Source organism: Antechinus flavipes, chromosome 5, assembly GCF_016432865.1.
Source record: "Antechinus flavipes isolate AdamAnt ecotype Samford, QLD, Australia chromosome 5, AdamAnt_v2, whole genome shotgun sequence".
Lineage (NCBI taxonomy): Eukaryota > Metazoa > Chordata > Mammalia > Dasyuromorphia > Dasyuridae > Antechinus > Antechinus flavipes.
The window spans coordinates 79616845-79631094 of record NC_067402.1 but is presented as its reverse complement, the minus strand read 5'-3'; the positions used below and the strand labels follow the sequence as shown (position 1 = coordinate 79631094).

Here is a 14250-nt window from a genome sequence, read left to right as displayed (position 1 = left end):
TATTTATTCATCCTCAACATGTATATATTTAGCATTTTGAAAATATATGTACATATATGTTTGGAAGTATCAACAGAAAACTACCAAACAATCCCCAACACTTAGGATGGGTACACATTAGTGAATTAGATGATTTAACTATCACAACTGAAGCCATTCAAGCACTCTTAATAAATATGCTGGTAAAGCAGAATATAGAATCAAAATGTGCAATTGCTGGGTTCTCAGCTAATTATGCAATGAGGAGGAATGTACTCTGCATTCACTCTCTGACTTGCACATGATCACCTTTTTGATTTCTCATCTTTCTAGTGGGAACACAGATGCTAGAAATTTGAAGAGGATTTGTTTTTTATTGATACACACCCCAAACACTGCAAGCAGCATTAATATCAACTGAGTTGCTAAAATAGCTCAAGAAATTGCAAATATTTCTTTGAAAATTTTTTAATGAGAAAGCTCTCAAAGACTTCTGATGGAAAGCAAGTTCAGTTTGAGGGGAAAATCTTCAGATCTTTAAGGATAATAGTGAGTGATTTTCAGTCATTCATTTGTAGCCAGGAAGACCCACTGTATAAGGACCATATTTGATATATACTATTTTGTGATCTGACTAAATCAGTTAACCAACCAGCATTTATGCCCAAATATATTTTCTATTTTATTTCATTCTAATTTTTTAAATTTAGAAATATGATCATCGTAGAAGCAATATCTCGTTTTTTCCTTAAAAAGTTTTCAGGAAAAAGTTCTTAAGGTTAGATTGAAGTAGGAGACTAAGCCTTTGAAAGATTACTTAGCTTCATAGAAGCCTAAGTGCAAAACCTACTCCAATTAAGAGGCAGGTGGTGTTTTACCTAATGCTACTCTAACCTGGCTAATATGGCTAACACAGACATAAGAAACTATAACTAATTCTGTATTTTTGCTAAGTTTTCTTTCCATGCTATGACTATGTACAGAATAGAAAATAAAGCTGTGAATTTTCTCACAGGTAGAAGAAAATGTGGAACTTCCCTTACCAATCAGGGATGGCTTAAATGCTACCTAGAGCAATGAGACCTTCTTTGTTTTACCAAGGGTCATAGAGCCCAAATGTGTCAGTTATGGATTTTGAATTCAGGCCCTTCTGGCTCCAAGACCAGCTCAGCATTTACCATGCTACTCTAAAGCAAAGTAAGCTTCCTTTTTATAAACTGTTAGATGAATGAATGTTTCACTTCATTCCATTTCCTAAATAGAAGCAGCAGATCAATCTGAATGAGATCTGACCTGATTCTACATTTGCTAGATAAGTAGTAAAATATATTTTCTCTCATTTTCCTTTTTTATGGCTTAAAACACTGTTACTGTTACCTTTCTTTGTTTCATTCAAGCTGTTTCATTCACAAGAGCTACTCTTACTCCTACTTCCATTCTGACTGGCACAGAAGCTTTGACCTGCTCTCTTTGTAACCTAAAATGGATTTCCCTTCCTTGGGTGAGCTGACAGCCCAAGAGATCCATCAGTCTCAGCCACCCTCACAGGTGGAATCTACATGCATGTGCATCATGGCCAGGTGGCTGTTACTCTTCAGGACTATTCCCAATCATGAGACTTTATGTGCTTTCACTCCTTTGGGAGTTGGAAAACACTCTGAAATATATTGGATGTGCCAAAGTACATTATCATCTATTTGATATTGATGTCATTTTATGGATCCCCATGATACCTCAATATTTCACTGATCCAGTTTCACTAGTATAGCTCCTTCCCAAACAATGCAATGAAAGCCTCTCTACAACCTGGTAAATGTCCCCTGAGAAATAGTCATAATACTATCTCTAAATATCAATCACTCTATAGACACCATGCTATTGTGCTGGCCTGAACTTAACAAGGTTAGACATCAGACAACAGATGTACAATTCATACTCAAAGAGTTTATGGTTTTGTAAGACCTGCTCCCGCTGAATTGCCTTGCTGAAGTCAGAGTCATTCTTAGTCTATGACAACGCACATAGTCCATTAGATTTTGAGTTCCTTGAGGGCATGAGACTATCTTTTGCTTCTTTTTGAAGGCCATGGATTTAGGACTATACCTAGTTACATAGTTGGGATTTAATAAATTTTTTATTGACTGGTTCTGACTACAGTTGTCTAAAAAATAGCACTGAGGTGCTGAGTGATTCAGTGGATAGAGCATTGGGATTAGAAAAAGGAAGATCTGAGTCTAAATTCTAACTCAGAAATTTATTAGGCAAATTATTTGTGTAGGCAAATTATTTAATCTCTTTCAGCTCTAGTTTCCACAGTGAAGAAATTGGATTCAATGGCCTCTAAGGTGGGAGTTCTTAATCTGAGCTTTATGGACAGATTTCAGGGAGTCTATTAAACTTGGTTGGGGGGCACAAACCACTACATCTTTATTATGGTTTCTTTTGTCATACTATGTATTTTATTTTATGTGTTTAAAAACATTTTTCTGAGAAGTTCCATAAGCTTCATCAAAAGGGGTCCATGAAACAAAAACAAAAAAAAAAGTAAAAGTCCCCAGATCTGAGAACTCTTTCAATTTTTACTCTATGATTTCCCTGATAGCCCATGATATATACACACAGGTAAATGTCTGCCTCTTTATCAGCCTTCCGAGTGTGTGAATCTAATGAGCTGAAACAGATTTCCCAGATTCTAGGGAATTCCTTAAAGAGAATGAAATCACTATTAGCCAGGTTTTTGCCTAGGTCTATTATTTGGGAGGGCTGGAAATTCCCTGGTTACTTACCCTGTTCTCTATCAGAAAAATGCAGTAATTCTGAACATAGATATGGTATAATCACCTTTACCCTCTAGACATGTGGTTAATGTTTTCCTTGTCTGGTAGCCCTCTGTGGGTAAATCGGTGTTGGTAATATCAATCTTAGATGACAAATTCTTCCATGTCCTGATTATGGTAAATTCTCTTTGTCCACTCCCTGCCATGATGTGATATGTACATGGCACTCAGTACAAGATGTTGGATGATGATCAGCAGTCACCCTGGCCTCTTTTGAATGAAAGCTTCATAATGCTTCAGCTGGTGATCTGGGCAGCTATTGTGATGTGCGGTCCCCTCTTTTTTTCAGCCCTAAGTGTGAATTGCTGTTATATGCTAACTGTACCCACATGACTGAAAATTTATGGAAAGTATCTATTTACAGAACTTACTTTACTAATGCATGAGAAATACTGGTAATATATGGAGATGTAACTGTTAGGGCTTCTAGGGATATGTGCACATAACCAGATCAGCTCCACCAGTAAAGAGAAGCTGAGGAGACTGAAATGGGGTGACTTCAGGACAGGTCTTTGTACCTAGCTCTAAACAAGTCTCATTAATTTGATTGTTGTTTGACAATCTGTGGTGTTCTTACACAATTTCTATTATTAAAATAAACAATTAGGCATTGGGAAGAGAACTGAGAACAAGACCAGGATAATTATTTTTTTTTCCCATGAGAAATCTCTCTGTGGTCATGAGTATTTTCTTAACCTTCAACTATCTCTCCATTGTCCGTCTTCAGACTTCCTCATCCAACTCTAGATTTATGGTATTAATAATTCTCTATATTGAAATAATGCTTAAAATTAGGGAATAGATGTTAGTCCTAGGCTTTACTCCTCATTACTTCCAAAAATAAAACATTCTGGTGTTTTCTTATTAGCAGGCCTACTAGCAGCTCTCAAGATAAGACCAAATGGTGCCATTTTCCTGACTAGTCTTTATCCTATTTCAAGAAAAAAAAAAAAGTTATTTCTATTTCCCTTTACTCATTAAGTCACATCATTTTCCCTTTTTGATTTCTTCTAAAAATTCTACCCCTATTTACAGAAATCTTACAGATATCCAGGGACATTATTACAGTGCCAGATTAAAAATTACTGAAAATGTCACACACTCCAAAGCTATATTTAGGCCACATTGAGATTTGACGTATATGAGTAATGCAACCTTTCATAGTCTGGATAAATTTAATTCTCCACACTATAATTTCCTCCAACATTCCAAGATGTGAAGGCACTAAGGGTAACAGAATGCAATGATTAATCTGTTCATAAATTTGTTTCTCTCAGTGAGGTTCTAAGCACTTCCTTAAAAACAAATTTGAAGTAGAATACAAATGCTTTCAAGGTAGAGGAGAAGAAAATTACTTATCTAATAGTTCAGGTGATGGATGAAAACATGCTGATAGAACATGAGAGCCTGTTCAGGGATCCAATCAAGAAACTACAGTTATTTTGTTCTCCTTCATTTATGTCTATGAGTTTAACTTTTAGGCTAATATGATTTCAAATATTAACTAGAGCTCACTTCATACAATTCATGTTTCTGAAATCTGATCTGTAAATTTAATTTTCAACACCTTAAAATTGTGAAGAGCCATTAATATTTCCAAATAGTTTTCACAGCCTTTTTTTTCATTTTGTTTTTGTAATGTCTCTAGGAGGGTTGTTTGGAGGGACATTATAGAATGAGAGACTTGGAGTTGTGAGGGGATATAAAAATAATCTAGCTGGGGCAGCTAGATGGTGCAATTAATAAAGCACCAGTCCTGGACTCAAAAGGAACTGAATTCAAATCCACCTGCAGAATTTTAATTAATAATTTCTAGCTGTGTAAGTCGGGGTAAGTCATTAAACCCCAATTGCCTCACCCAAAAAGTAAAAAAAAGAAAGAAATGATCTAGCTGAGTCTTTTCATTTTACATTTTACAGATGAAATAACAGAGAGGTTAAAAGGTCTCTGAGGTCACACAGATAGGAAGTAGAAAGTGGAAAAGATAAGATTTGAAACAAGTCTATTTAATTATAGATCTAATCATATAGTGTTGGGCAATATGGGAGATAAATAATTATGATACATGAGAAAATATGGCAAATAAAAAGAAGAGGTTCGAGAACTATATTGAGGGGAACTGGGAGAAGGAAAAATTACTTTTTGCTTGGTAAAGGTTGGGGGAAGAACTAGTGAAGAATGAGAAAATCTTCTCAAGAGAAGGTTGTGGGCTAAGTTGGAGAAGCTGGGGGGTACATAGTGTACTTACCTAAACTCTTTAGAGCAGTCCAATTAGAAGGATGTGCTAGAATTTAAATTATGTTAATATATGCATATATTCTATAAATATATAAATATCAAATAATATATGAAATGCATAGAATTTATATATATATCAACTTTATAATACATTTATATACAATATGAATTATAGAATTTATATTATACATAAATTTATAATTTTATGAATACAGCATTCTCAACAATGGCATGAAAAGCTATGTAAAACACTAGAGTTGGAATCATGAAACATCTTGGTTCAAATCCTGATTCTGAGGAGCCATAAAATACTGGAAAATCACCCATCTTCTTTATAGGCTCCTTATATAAGCCTTATAAAAGGCTCTTATATAAAAAGGGTCTGCAAGTGAAAAATAATTATATATAAAGGTAAGCTATCATTAAAAAGCAAAAAGCTGATTGAGATAGAACCAAAGCTTCTTTTTCCATGTAACACATCTCCAATTGATCATAATTATACTTATTGATATTTCCTAACATGGTTAAAGCTTCATTTAGAAGAAAGTTTCAAAATATAAATGGAAAATGATTTTAAGAAACAAATAGTTATCCTCTATTGAATGAAGCTTTTTTTTTTCCTTTTAATGATTAAAAAAATTCTAGGATTTTAGAATGAGGGACAAAATCTTTAGTGAAAAGAGTTTCAGAGGCAATGGAAAGAAGGCCATGTCTTTAAGTTCCTATGCCATGGTGGAGTCAAAACAGGATAGGGCCCTGAACTTTCCTGATGCAGACACTGAGTATAAGTTAAAATTAAAGCCAGGGATGTGTGGCAGACTCATCATTCCCAAGTGTGGAGCTATTGAAAACTCAAAGTAAATCTCTGCTTACCTATATGTGTTTGAGCCATGACATCAGCCAATCTGTGTGCAGCCCCACTGCCTCCACTTTGCGTGGAAGAGGAGGACGTGGTGGAGGTTGTCGAGCCATGGATCGCTTGGCTGATCCAGTGTTCCATGTTGATGCTGCCCTGACTGGAGGTGGGAGTTCCCTGGGAGTCACCCTGAACAGAGCCTTCATCCTCTGAACCCGAAGAGGTATCTATAGATGGAAATAGACAAGGTTAGTTAAGTAACCAGGACCAGACATTTCTGATGATCAAGAGACCATATCCCACAGAACTCTAATCTCTTTACTGTGGGCCAAGCTTCCCCCCTCCACTCTAATACATGAAAGTTAATCCCAATTCCTTCCCTCTGAGATTACTTCAGATTTGTCCCAGATACAGTCATTTGCATATTTGGTCATTTCTAAGCTTCTTAAGGGGAGAGAACTTATCTTGCCTGTTTTTTGAATCCCCAGTGCTTAGCACAGTGCTTGGAACATGATAAGAGCTTTATAAATGCTTACTGACATGGCTTAAAAGCACTTTATGATGAAGACCTCTTGATACTTCAGTAACAAACCCTTCCTAAGAAATATACCTTTCTTCTATATACTTCTTCTATATGAAGGAATGGTATTATGCAAATATTCTCTCTATCAAAAAAAAAACAAAAACAAAAACAAAGCATTAAGTACCGACTCTAAGTCAGGCACTGTGCAAGGTACAACTGGGGTTGTAAAGACAAAGAATGTTCTCAAGAAGTTAGCTAACATTCTCACAGCTCCATATACCATGCTTTACACTCCTACGGCATTCTCAGTAACCAGTTCTTGACTAACCAATTGATTTTAACTATGCCAGTTCAGCAAAGAAAAATATAAACATCAGGTGACTTGGCCATCTCTCTTATCCTATTTAATTCAAATAAAGATTTAAGTTGCATATAGGATTCTAGAAGAGAACCACAGCTGTAAGTGCCTTGAAAGTCTAGCACTTTAACTGTGAATTAGAGATATCTAGTTTGTTTCATATAGAGCTGCAAATAAAAATGTCAGACATTTTGCCACATCTGGTAGGAATGTCAAGACATCAGGATTTCCCTTCAAATTCAGCATCCTATTTATTGTTGAGTGAGTCGCCTGGGGAACAAGGAATTGGAAAATAAAATGTGAAACATCAATGTACACACTGCTAATGATTACCGAGCCACTTAAAAAACAGATGTGATCCAGTTATAAGCAATTGTGATTCTATTCCTTTTACTGTAAATTATAAAGGAAAAGGCATTATTAATTCTGTTAATTATAACCTCCATGTAGCTTGTGAAGAATTGTGAATTGTCCATTAAAACACACACACACACACACACACACACACACACACACACACACACACACATACATATACAACATAAATGGTAGCCCCTGTAAATTATTTTTATGTGCCATGCTGACTTAAGGCAAAGTTAAAGGAATCCTTCCCAAAGGAAACAAGCAGTAATTCAGAGTAAACTGAGCAATAACAGCCTGGGTTGATAATACCCAGGAAAGGAGACAGTGGTAGAGGAGCCATTTATTCCAAGCAGACATTCACATGTTATTGAGAAAAGTTCTAAAGGTCACCAAGATCCCAGGAAAGAAAATAATGCAAACAAGTGGAAGTTGGATTATGCAGTAGCAGATGTGGCTATAAAAGGCTGAGAGCAGTACTGAACACAAAAGAGAGCACTCAATTTTTTTTTTTGAATAAGCATGATGTTGACCATGACATGTATGGTTTTTTTAAAGCCATCTCATGTGAAATCACCACTGTGACTTCTGCGTGACTGCTGGATGACAAGAAGAAATGTTTGTCAGTCTGGATTGGATTGGATGGGATGACAATTTGCAAAATTATTCATGCAGAGTGCATGGAAATGCTATGCAAATAATCAAATGCAAATGTTATAGCCAGAGTAAGACTTCCACCAATGAACCTGTGCAGTTCTCAAAGATGATTTAAAATATGAGGATTTTACCTTCTGTCATGATTTATGGGGTTTTGTGTTTATACGTGTACATGTACACATGTACATATATGATACAATTCTCTATGAAATATATATAAGCATATAAATGAATATAAAATACACAAATAGTAAAAAGTAAAGTAACTACATATTGCTTTTTACATTTTTATGTAGTTTATATTTTTCTACCAAAAAAAAAAAGAAAGAAAGAAAAGTTTATAGGAAGGGCCCATGTCTCCAAGCTTGCTTAGGCTTTTAACTATTTCCCATTTTTTCCAGTTTAAAGATACTTTCATCATCTAACACTTAAAATTACAACAATGACATGGTTTCTTTGCTCTGTAAATTCTGGGAAAGCATGGAAAATAAATTTCATCATAAAATAAAATATATTGATTAAAACCCACCATCTGCCATAAGAATGTTTGCAAATAGGCAGAATATTTGCTATTTAAATACACAAAAGACAAAGAAATAATAGAAAATCATGTCCTTAAAAAAAGAATTATTTAGAAGCTCACATATAAACCATGAATACAGATGGAGATACATTGTAAATTTTCATTATAATGAGCTCTGTTACATAATTTTTTAGGCTGTATAAGTTCAGACATTTGGAGTTGGATGAAGACAGGTAAAATTGTTAATCTGAACACAATGTTAGTTTTTAATAAGCCCTATTTCCATATACACAAAGCTTTAGAGCTAACCTATAAAATATGAAAGATGAGAGTTCAGACCTCAATAACAACTATTGACTTTGGTTTGGAATGCTGCTATTTTGCTATTCTTGTAGCTCCTTTTAATTCTTTCATCAAAACAAAGAAAAAGAGAAAGGCAGATCTGCCTCCATAAGTTAGAGTTAAAGCAATTACTTGGGGAGGGAAAAAGAAGCATGAAATATTCCACATTTAAATATATATGTATATTTATATGTGTTTACACACACACACACACACACACATATTTCATTACACAGGTTTGAAAGTGCAATCCAACTCACAGATTGATGGTTTCAATCAATCCACTCAAAACAAAAAAAGCAATTATTAAGCATTTACAATGTTTCAAACACTACATTAAACATTATAGATAAAAAGGCAAAAGTAAAACTGTCTTCAAGGATTGTATGTTCTAATGGATCAAATGAAATAATATCTGTGAAGTGCTTAGCACAATGCTAGAAACAGAGAAGGTGCTTCTTAAAACATTTGCTTTCTGCAGTGTAATTAAGGATGTAAAGATTGTCCACCTTGCCAGGAAATGAGTTTCAAATGAGCTTTTGAATCCAATTTATAACATGTACTGTTTCTTAATAAACACAGAAAACTCAAAATCATAGCGCTACAATTTAGAAAGCAAAAGAAATCCTAAGCAAGAAACCCCAAATCAATTATTTTCTCACCATGTGCTCCGACAAGTATACACACATTCTCCCAAGGAGCAAAGGCCACAGATTGGCACATTTACTTACCTGGAGGTGTGTAGGCATCCATCGAGGTCTGTACAACCAGAGAGCGGCGTTTGGAAGGCATTGGAACTGCCATTTTCCTTTCTTTGTGTTTAGCCAGGGCTGCTTGGACAGCTTCTGTATGAACATCTGAAATAATACAAGATATTTGATTATTTAGTATGCAGTCTGTGGATTCTATAAGCTTCTGGGTTTGTCTCCTTTTTTCTTGGACCCTTTGGTTTCTTCATTACCTATTTACCTCAGCACTAAAAGATGGAAAGGGAATGGAAAAGGGAAGCAAAGCTTCCTTCAGTCACTTTTACTACTCCCTGGAAGCTCCATTAAAAAGTAGAAAAAAATTTAAATTTTTGATATATCTAGAAGTTTAATTTACCCAAAGCATTTTGAACCATTATTGCTGATCAAAAGACAACTATATTTGTAAAGTGTTCAGTATTGCCTTGGTTTATATCAATAAACCTTCCCCTTGAATTTTCACCCCATGGGTCTCATTTTTAAAGGCCTATGGATCAATTTGCCTAATACTATGACAGCAAGGTGATACATAGCAAAGAACTCCAGTCCACAGTCAGAAAGACCTAAATCCAAATCTGACTTCAGACATATAATACCTGTGTAATCTTGGGCAAGTCATTTGACCTTTATTTACCTCAGTTTCTTCAACTGTAAAAATGGAGAGAATAACAGCACTTACTTACCTCACCAGAGGGGAATGGAATTGAGGATCAAACAAGATTATATTTATAAAGCATTTAATACACTAATTGAAATATAATAGGTGATATGTAAATATTTATTTTTCCCCTTCACCTCTATGAGTTTTCTATTACATTTTTCTGGGGATACTGTCCAGTTGGTTTTTTCTTAAAGCCTTTAGTCCATAAAGCTATTTTCGCCTTTGATAATCTTGAATTTCATTCAACTCAATAAACATTTATTGAATACAGAGAATAGTATTAAAGGGATAGACTCTATGTTCATGAGGGCAAAGACTATAACAGCGAAATTGTTATAATACCTAGTTAAACTACACAGTAAGTACATGACAGAGAAGTATCAATGGAGAGAGCACTATATAAAGCCCCAGGTCCAAAGTAGGATAAGATGGAGAGGCAATAGCATAAGATACAATCCCTATTTTAAAAAAGTTTATGGTACAGTAAGACATGAGACATGTATACGGATAATTAAAATATAAGCTCAAAATTATTAAGCACATATAAGAGTATATATGAAACTCAAAGAAGAAAAGATTATATCTGGCTGCGTAGATCATTCATGGAGAAAGTAGCCTCAGAATTGAATTTTGATTGTCAGTGGGTAGGAGTGGGAGTGAGATTCTCTGCTTGTTGATATTCTCCCCAAAGAACAGACTACACAAAGTCGCAAAGGCAAAATAATATAGAGTGGTTAATTGGGCAATAGGTAGTCCTGGCAGACGTTGGCTGTAGCATAGAATATCCAAAAGGAAGGAATCTAAAATGTGATTTGAAAGGGGGGTTTGAAGCACTGTCAGAGAGAGTCTTGGACACCAAAGTAAATAATCTATATTTCAGTCAACAGATATAGAGGTACATTTGAAGGTTTTGTAGCAGATGGGTAATATATTCATGTTTAGTAGAGTGATTAATTCAGCTACTTTATTTTTTTTAATAACTTTTTATTGATAGAACTCATTCCAGGGTAATTTTTTACAATATTATCCCTTGCATTCACTTCTGTTCCGATTTTTCCCCTCCCTCCCTCCACCCCCTCCCCCAGATGGCAAGCAGTCTTGAATAGGTTACAGTATATCCTAGATACAATATATGTGTGCAGAACCGAACAGTTTTCTTGTTGCATAAGGAGAATTGAATTCAGAAGGTATAAATAATCCGGGAAGAAAAACAAAAATGGAAGCAGTTTATATTCATCTCCCAGTGTTCTTTCTTTGGGTGTAGCTGCTTCTGTCCATCTTTGATCAACTGAAACTGAATTAGCTCTCTTTATCGAAGCGATCCACTTCCATCACAATACATCCTCAAACAGTATCATTGTAGAGGTATATAATGATCTCCTGGTTCCAGCAGAACATATTTTGGAAGAACTTCAGAAAAGGTCTATTTTAATCCAGCAGGTGGAGAGGTGGGAGGCAGTCAAACACAAGCACAGCATAGGGTCACAGGTTGGTAGAGCACCAGGGGACGCTACAAGAAGGTTCTTAGATGAAATACAGCAGCATTGGCTATTCTGTCCTGGTTCAAAAGCCAGTGAATCTGCAGATTAGCTGTGAGACAGCCAACAATACTTCGTTTCCCAGTGTTCTTTCTTTGGGTGTAGCTGCTTTTGTCCGTCATTTATCAGTTGAAACTCAGTTAGGTCTCTTTGTCAAAGAAATCCACTTCCATCAAAATATGTCCTCATACAATATCGTTGTCGAAGTGTATAATGATCTCCTGGTTCTGCTCATCTCACTTAGCATCAGTTCATGTAAGTCTCGCCAGTCCTCTCTGTATTCATCCTGCTGGTCATTTCTTACAGAACAATAATATTCCATAACATAATTTAGCTACTTTATAAAGGGGGAAGTAGAAAGGGAAGAGACTTGGGGCACAGAGAAAAAAGAAGCAACAAGAAATGATTGATTAGGACTTGAACTATGGTGGCAGAAATGGAAGGAGAAAGCATGGAACTGGCATGAGATACTCTGAGGTTAAAGGATTCCTCTTGGCAATTTCTAAAATTAGACTATTCAAGAGGAGATATTTAACAAATTCAATAAGAAAAAAAATTACAAATGAACTACATGAAGTATGTATGAAGCAGTATGTTATCTTGCATAATCTTGCTGAGTAAGTGATTTGATCACTTTATCCTCTGAGAAACTTCATCAATGAGGAGGGAAGAGATTGTTCTTCTCTATATCGCCTTTCAAATGAAAGCCAGGTAAAAAGTATTATAAATCTAGAACCTGAAATTATTAGAGTAGCTTTTGTAATTATCTTGTTAATGCAGATTAATGATGAATTAATGACAACTGCTTAGAGAAAATTAATCTGTGAACTGTTATTAGGAAATGAGAATGCTACTAGATTCCTGACAAAGGGAGGTGGGAATGCACTTCCAATCTATATTTTATCATGCTTTGCAAGGGAGAAATTACTTAAAATAATTGGAGGCCTGAAGCATGAACTCAAGGACTGAAGTCCTTATTGTGTTTCATTTGTATGTGTGTTGCAATTGTAACACTTGAAGCAGTTGATGTAATTGCAGAGGTTACATGCTGACTTTCATTATGTCCATGTGTTTCAGATATTTTTAGTACTAATTTTTTCAATTTAGGGTTGGACTTTGGAGACATATTTTAATGAATGTTCATACATTCAGCTGTTCCAACTTCCTTAGCATTCACTAAGCACAATTTACTCCCACTTTCCTACTACTCTGCCCCCTGCTTCCATGATTAAAAAATGATAGAAAAATATCACAAATACACAGCTTACTAATCTAATGAAATTGTGAAGTATTGATATGCTACAAAACAAAGACACTGAATGCAGAAGATAAAGGCAAGGAGGAAAAAGGAGAGAGGAAGAGAGAAGAGCAACAGGAAAGGAGAGAAAGAAAAAGGAAAAGGGAAAATAAATACCAAATACTGAAAGGTTTACATATTTTCTTCTAAGAAAATTTTCTTTGGTAACTGAAAAGATTCCTTGTTCAAAGCTCAAAATCTCAAGACTCAAAAAAGCTTAATATTTTGGTACTTGTCCAAACACCCTAACACTATAAAAAGTTACATAAATTGCCCTTATATGTTGTTTTCCTTTATCTTACAAATCATTTTTCATGAAGTTCCTGAGAAATGGGTGTATTCAGGCATTTACATTGGAGAGGATGTGTTTGACCAGCTGGTCTATGGCTGAAGGGCAGGGAAGTTATTAAGATTTTCTTGTGAAAAAAATTTTTTCATTTGGAAACCTTGAGAACATTGTTCCTAAAGTGACACTTTAGTATCTCTAGCCAGGAGCAAAATGGGTCATAGCAAAGGACAAAGTCTGTGGGACCATAACTATAACAGAATCAAAACTTGAATCTTATTTGTATCAACTTTCACAACAATTAAAAAATCTATTCCATGTTTTATTCAGTTTTTCTCTCTTTTTTTGTTCCAAAACCAAAAGCCAACAGAAAGAAATACCATTTGTATGCAGCATATTCCTCATAGAAAAGATTACAATCTAGTCTTTTTATGTTTTGATATCTTATACCTGGTCCAGTTTGATATAAGCTGATTCAGAAGAGTTGCTCCTTTATTTACTGTGTTATCCTTTTAATTGATGTGTTGATAATGATATTGATAAGAAGGTTAAACATAAATATCATAATTATCATGAATTTCTTTCTTTCTTCCTTTTTCCCCCCTCTCTCCTTTCTTTTCTTCTTTTTTCTTCCTTCCTTCTTGCCATTTTTCTTTTTTCTGCAGAATTCTGTGTGCTCTATGTGCTGCCTCCACCCTGACCCAATCATGTGTTACTGGCAGCAAAAGCAATATAACACATCCCATACTCATGTGAGCAACCACAAACACTCAGCCACTTATTTTGTTCACTGTTGCCTCTGACTCATGCTGCAGAATCCCCTTATCAAATCACACTTGCTAAAAACTCTGAAAACAAACTTTTGCTTGTGATCATTTGGGGATTAAAGAGGTAGGAGAAGGGGATATTTAGTTGACCAGTCTTGAACTAGTGAAATCATTATACTTCTAAGTTTGACATATACTTGGTAGTCTGGTTTCAAAGGAAAGTTAGGACAAAAAAGCTTTCTTTTAAGTAACACAATTGCCATCTTATGTGGGAGATTCTAT

At 35.1% G+C, this 14250-nt stretch overlaps 1 protein-coding gene across 7 annotated transcripts in view; it reads right to left on the bottom strand.

Annotated features, from left to right (window-relative positions):
• The window catches only part of DIP2C (disco interacting protein 2 homolog C), a 593021-nt gene that overhangs the window by 225626 nt on the left and 353145 nt on the right, over nucleotides 1–14250 (bottom strand). For 4 of the 7 annotated variants that reach the window (XM_052001629.1, XM_052001630.1, XM_052001631.1 and 1 more), the window contains 2 exons: nucleotides 9405–9530; nucleotides 5928–6137 (listed from right to left, as the gene is read on the bottom strand). In XM_052001629.1, the coding sequence (XP_051857589.1) occupies nucleotides 5928–6137; nucleotides 9405–9530 (336 nt within the window). Of the gene's footprint in view, nucleotides 1–2765; nucleotides 2988–5927; nucleotides 6138–9404; nucleotides 9531–14250 lie in introns of those variants that run through there. The other 3 variants (XM_052001632.1, XM_052001634.1, XM_052001636.1) reach the window with 3 other exon arrangements.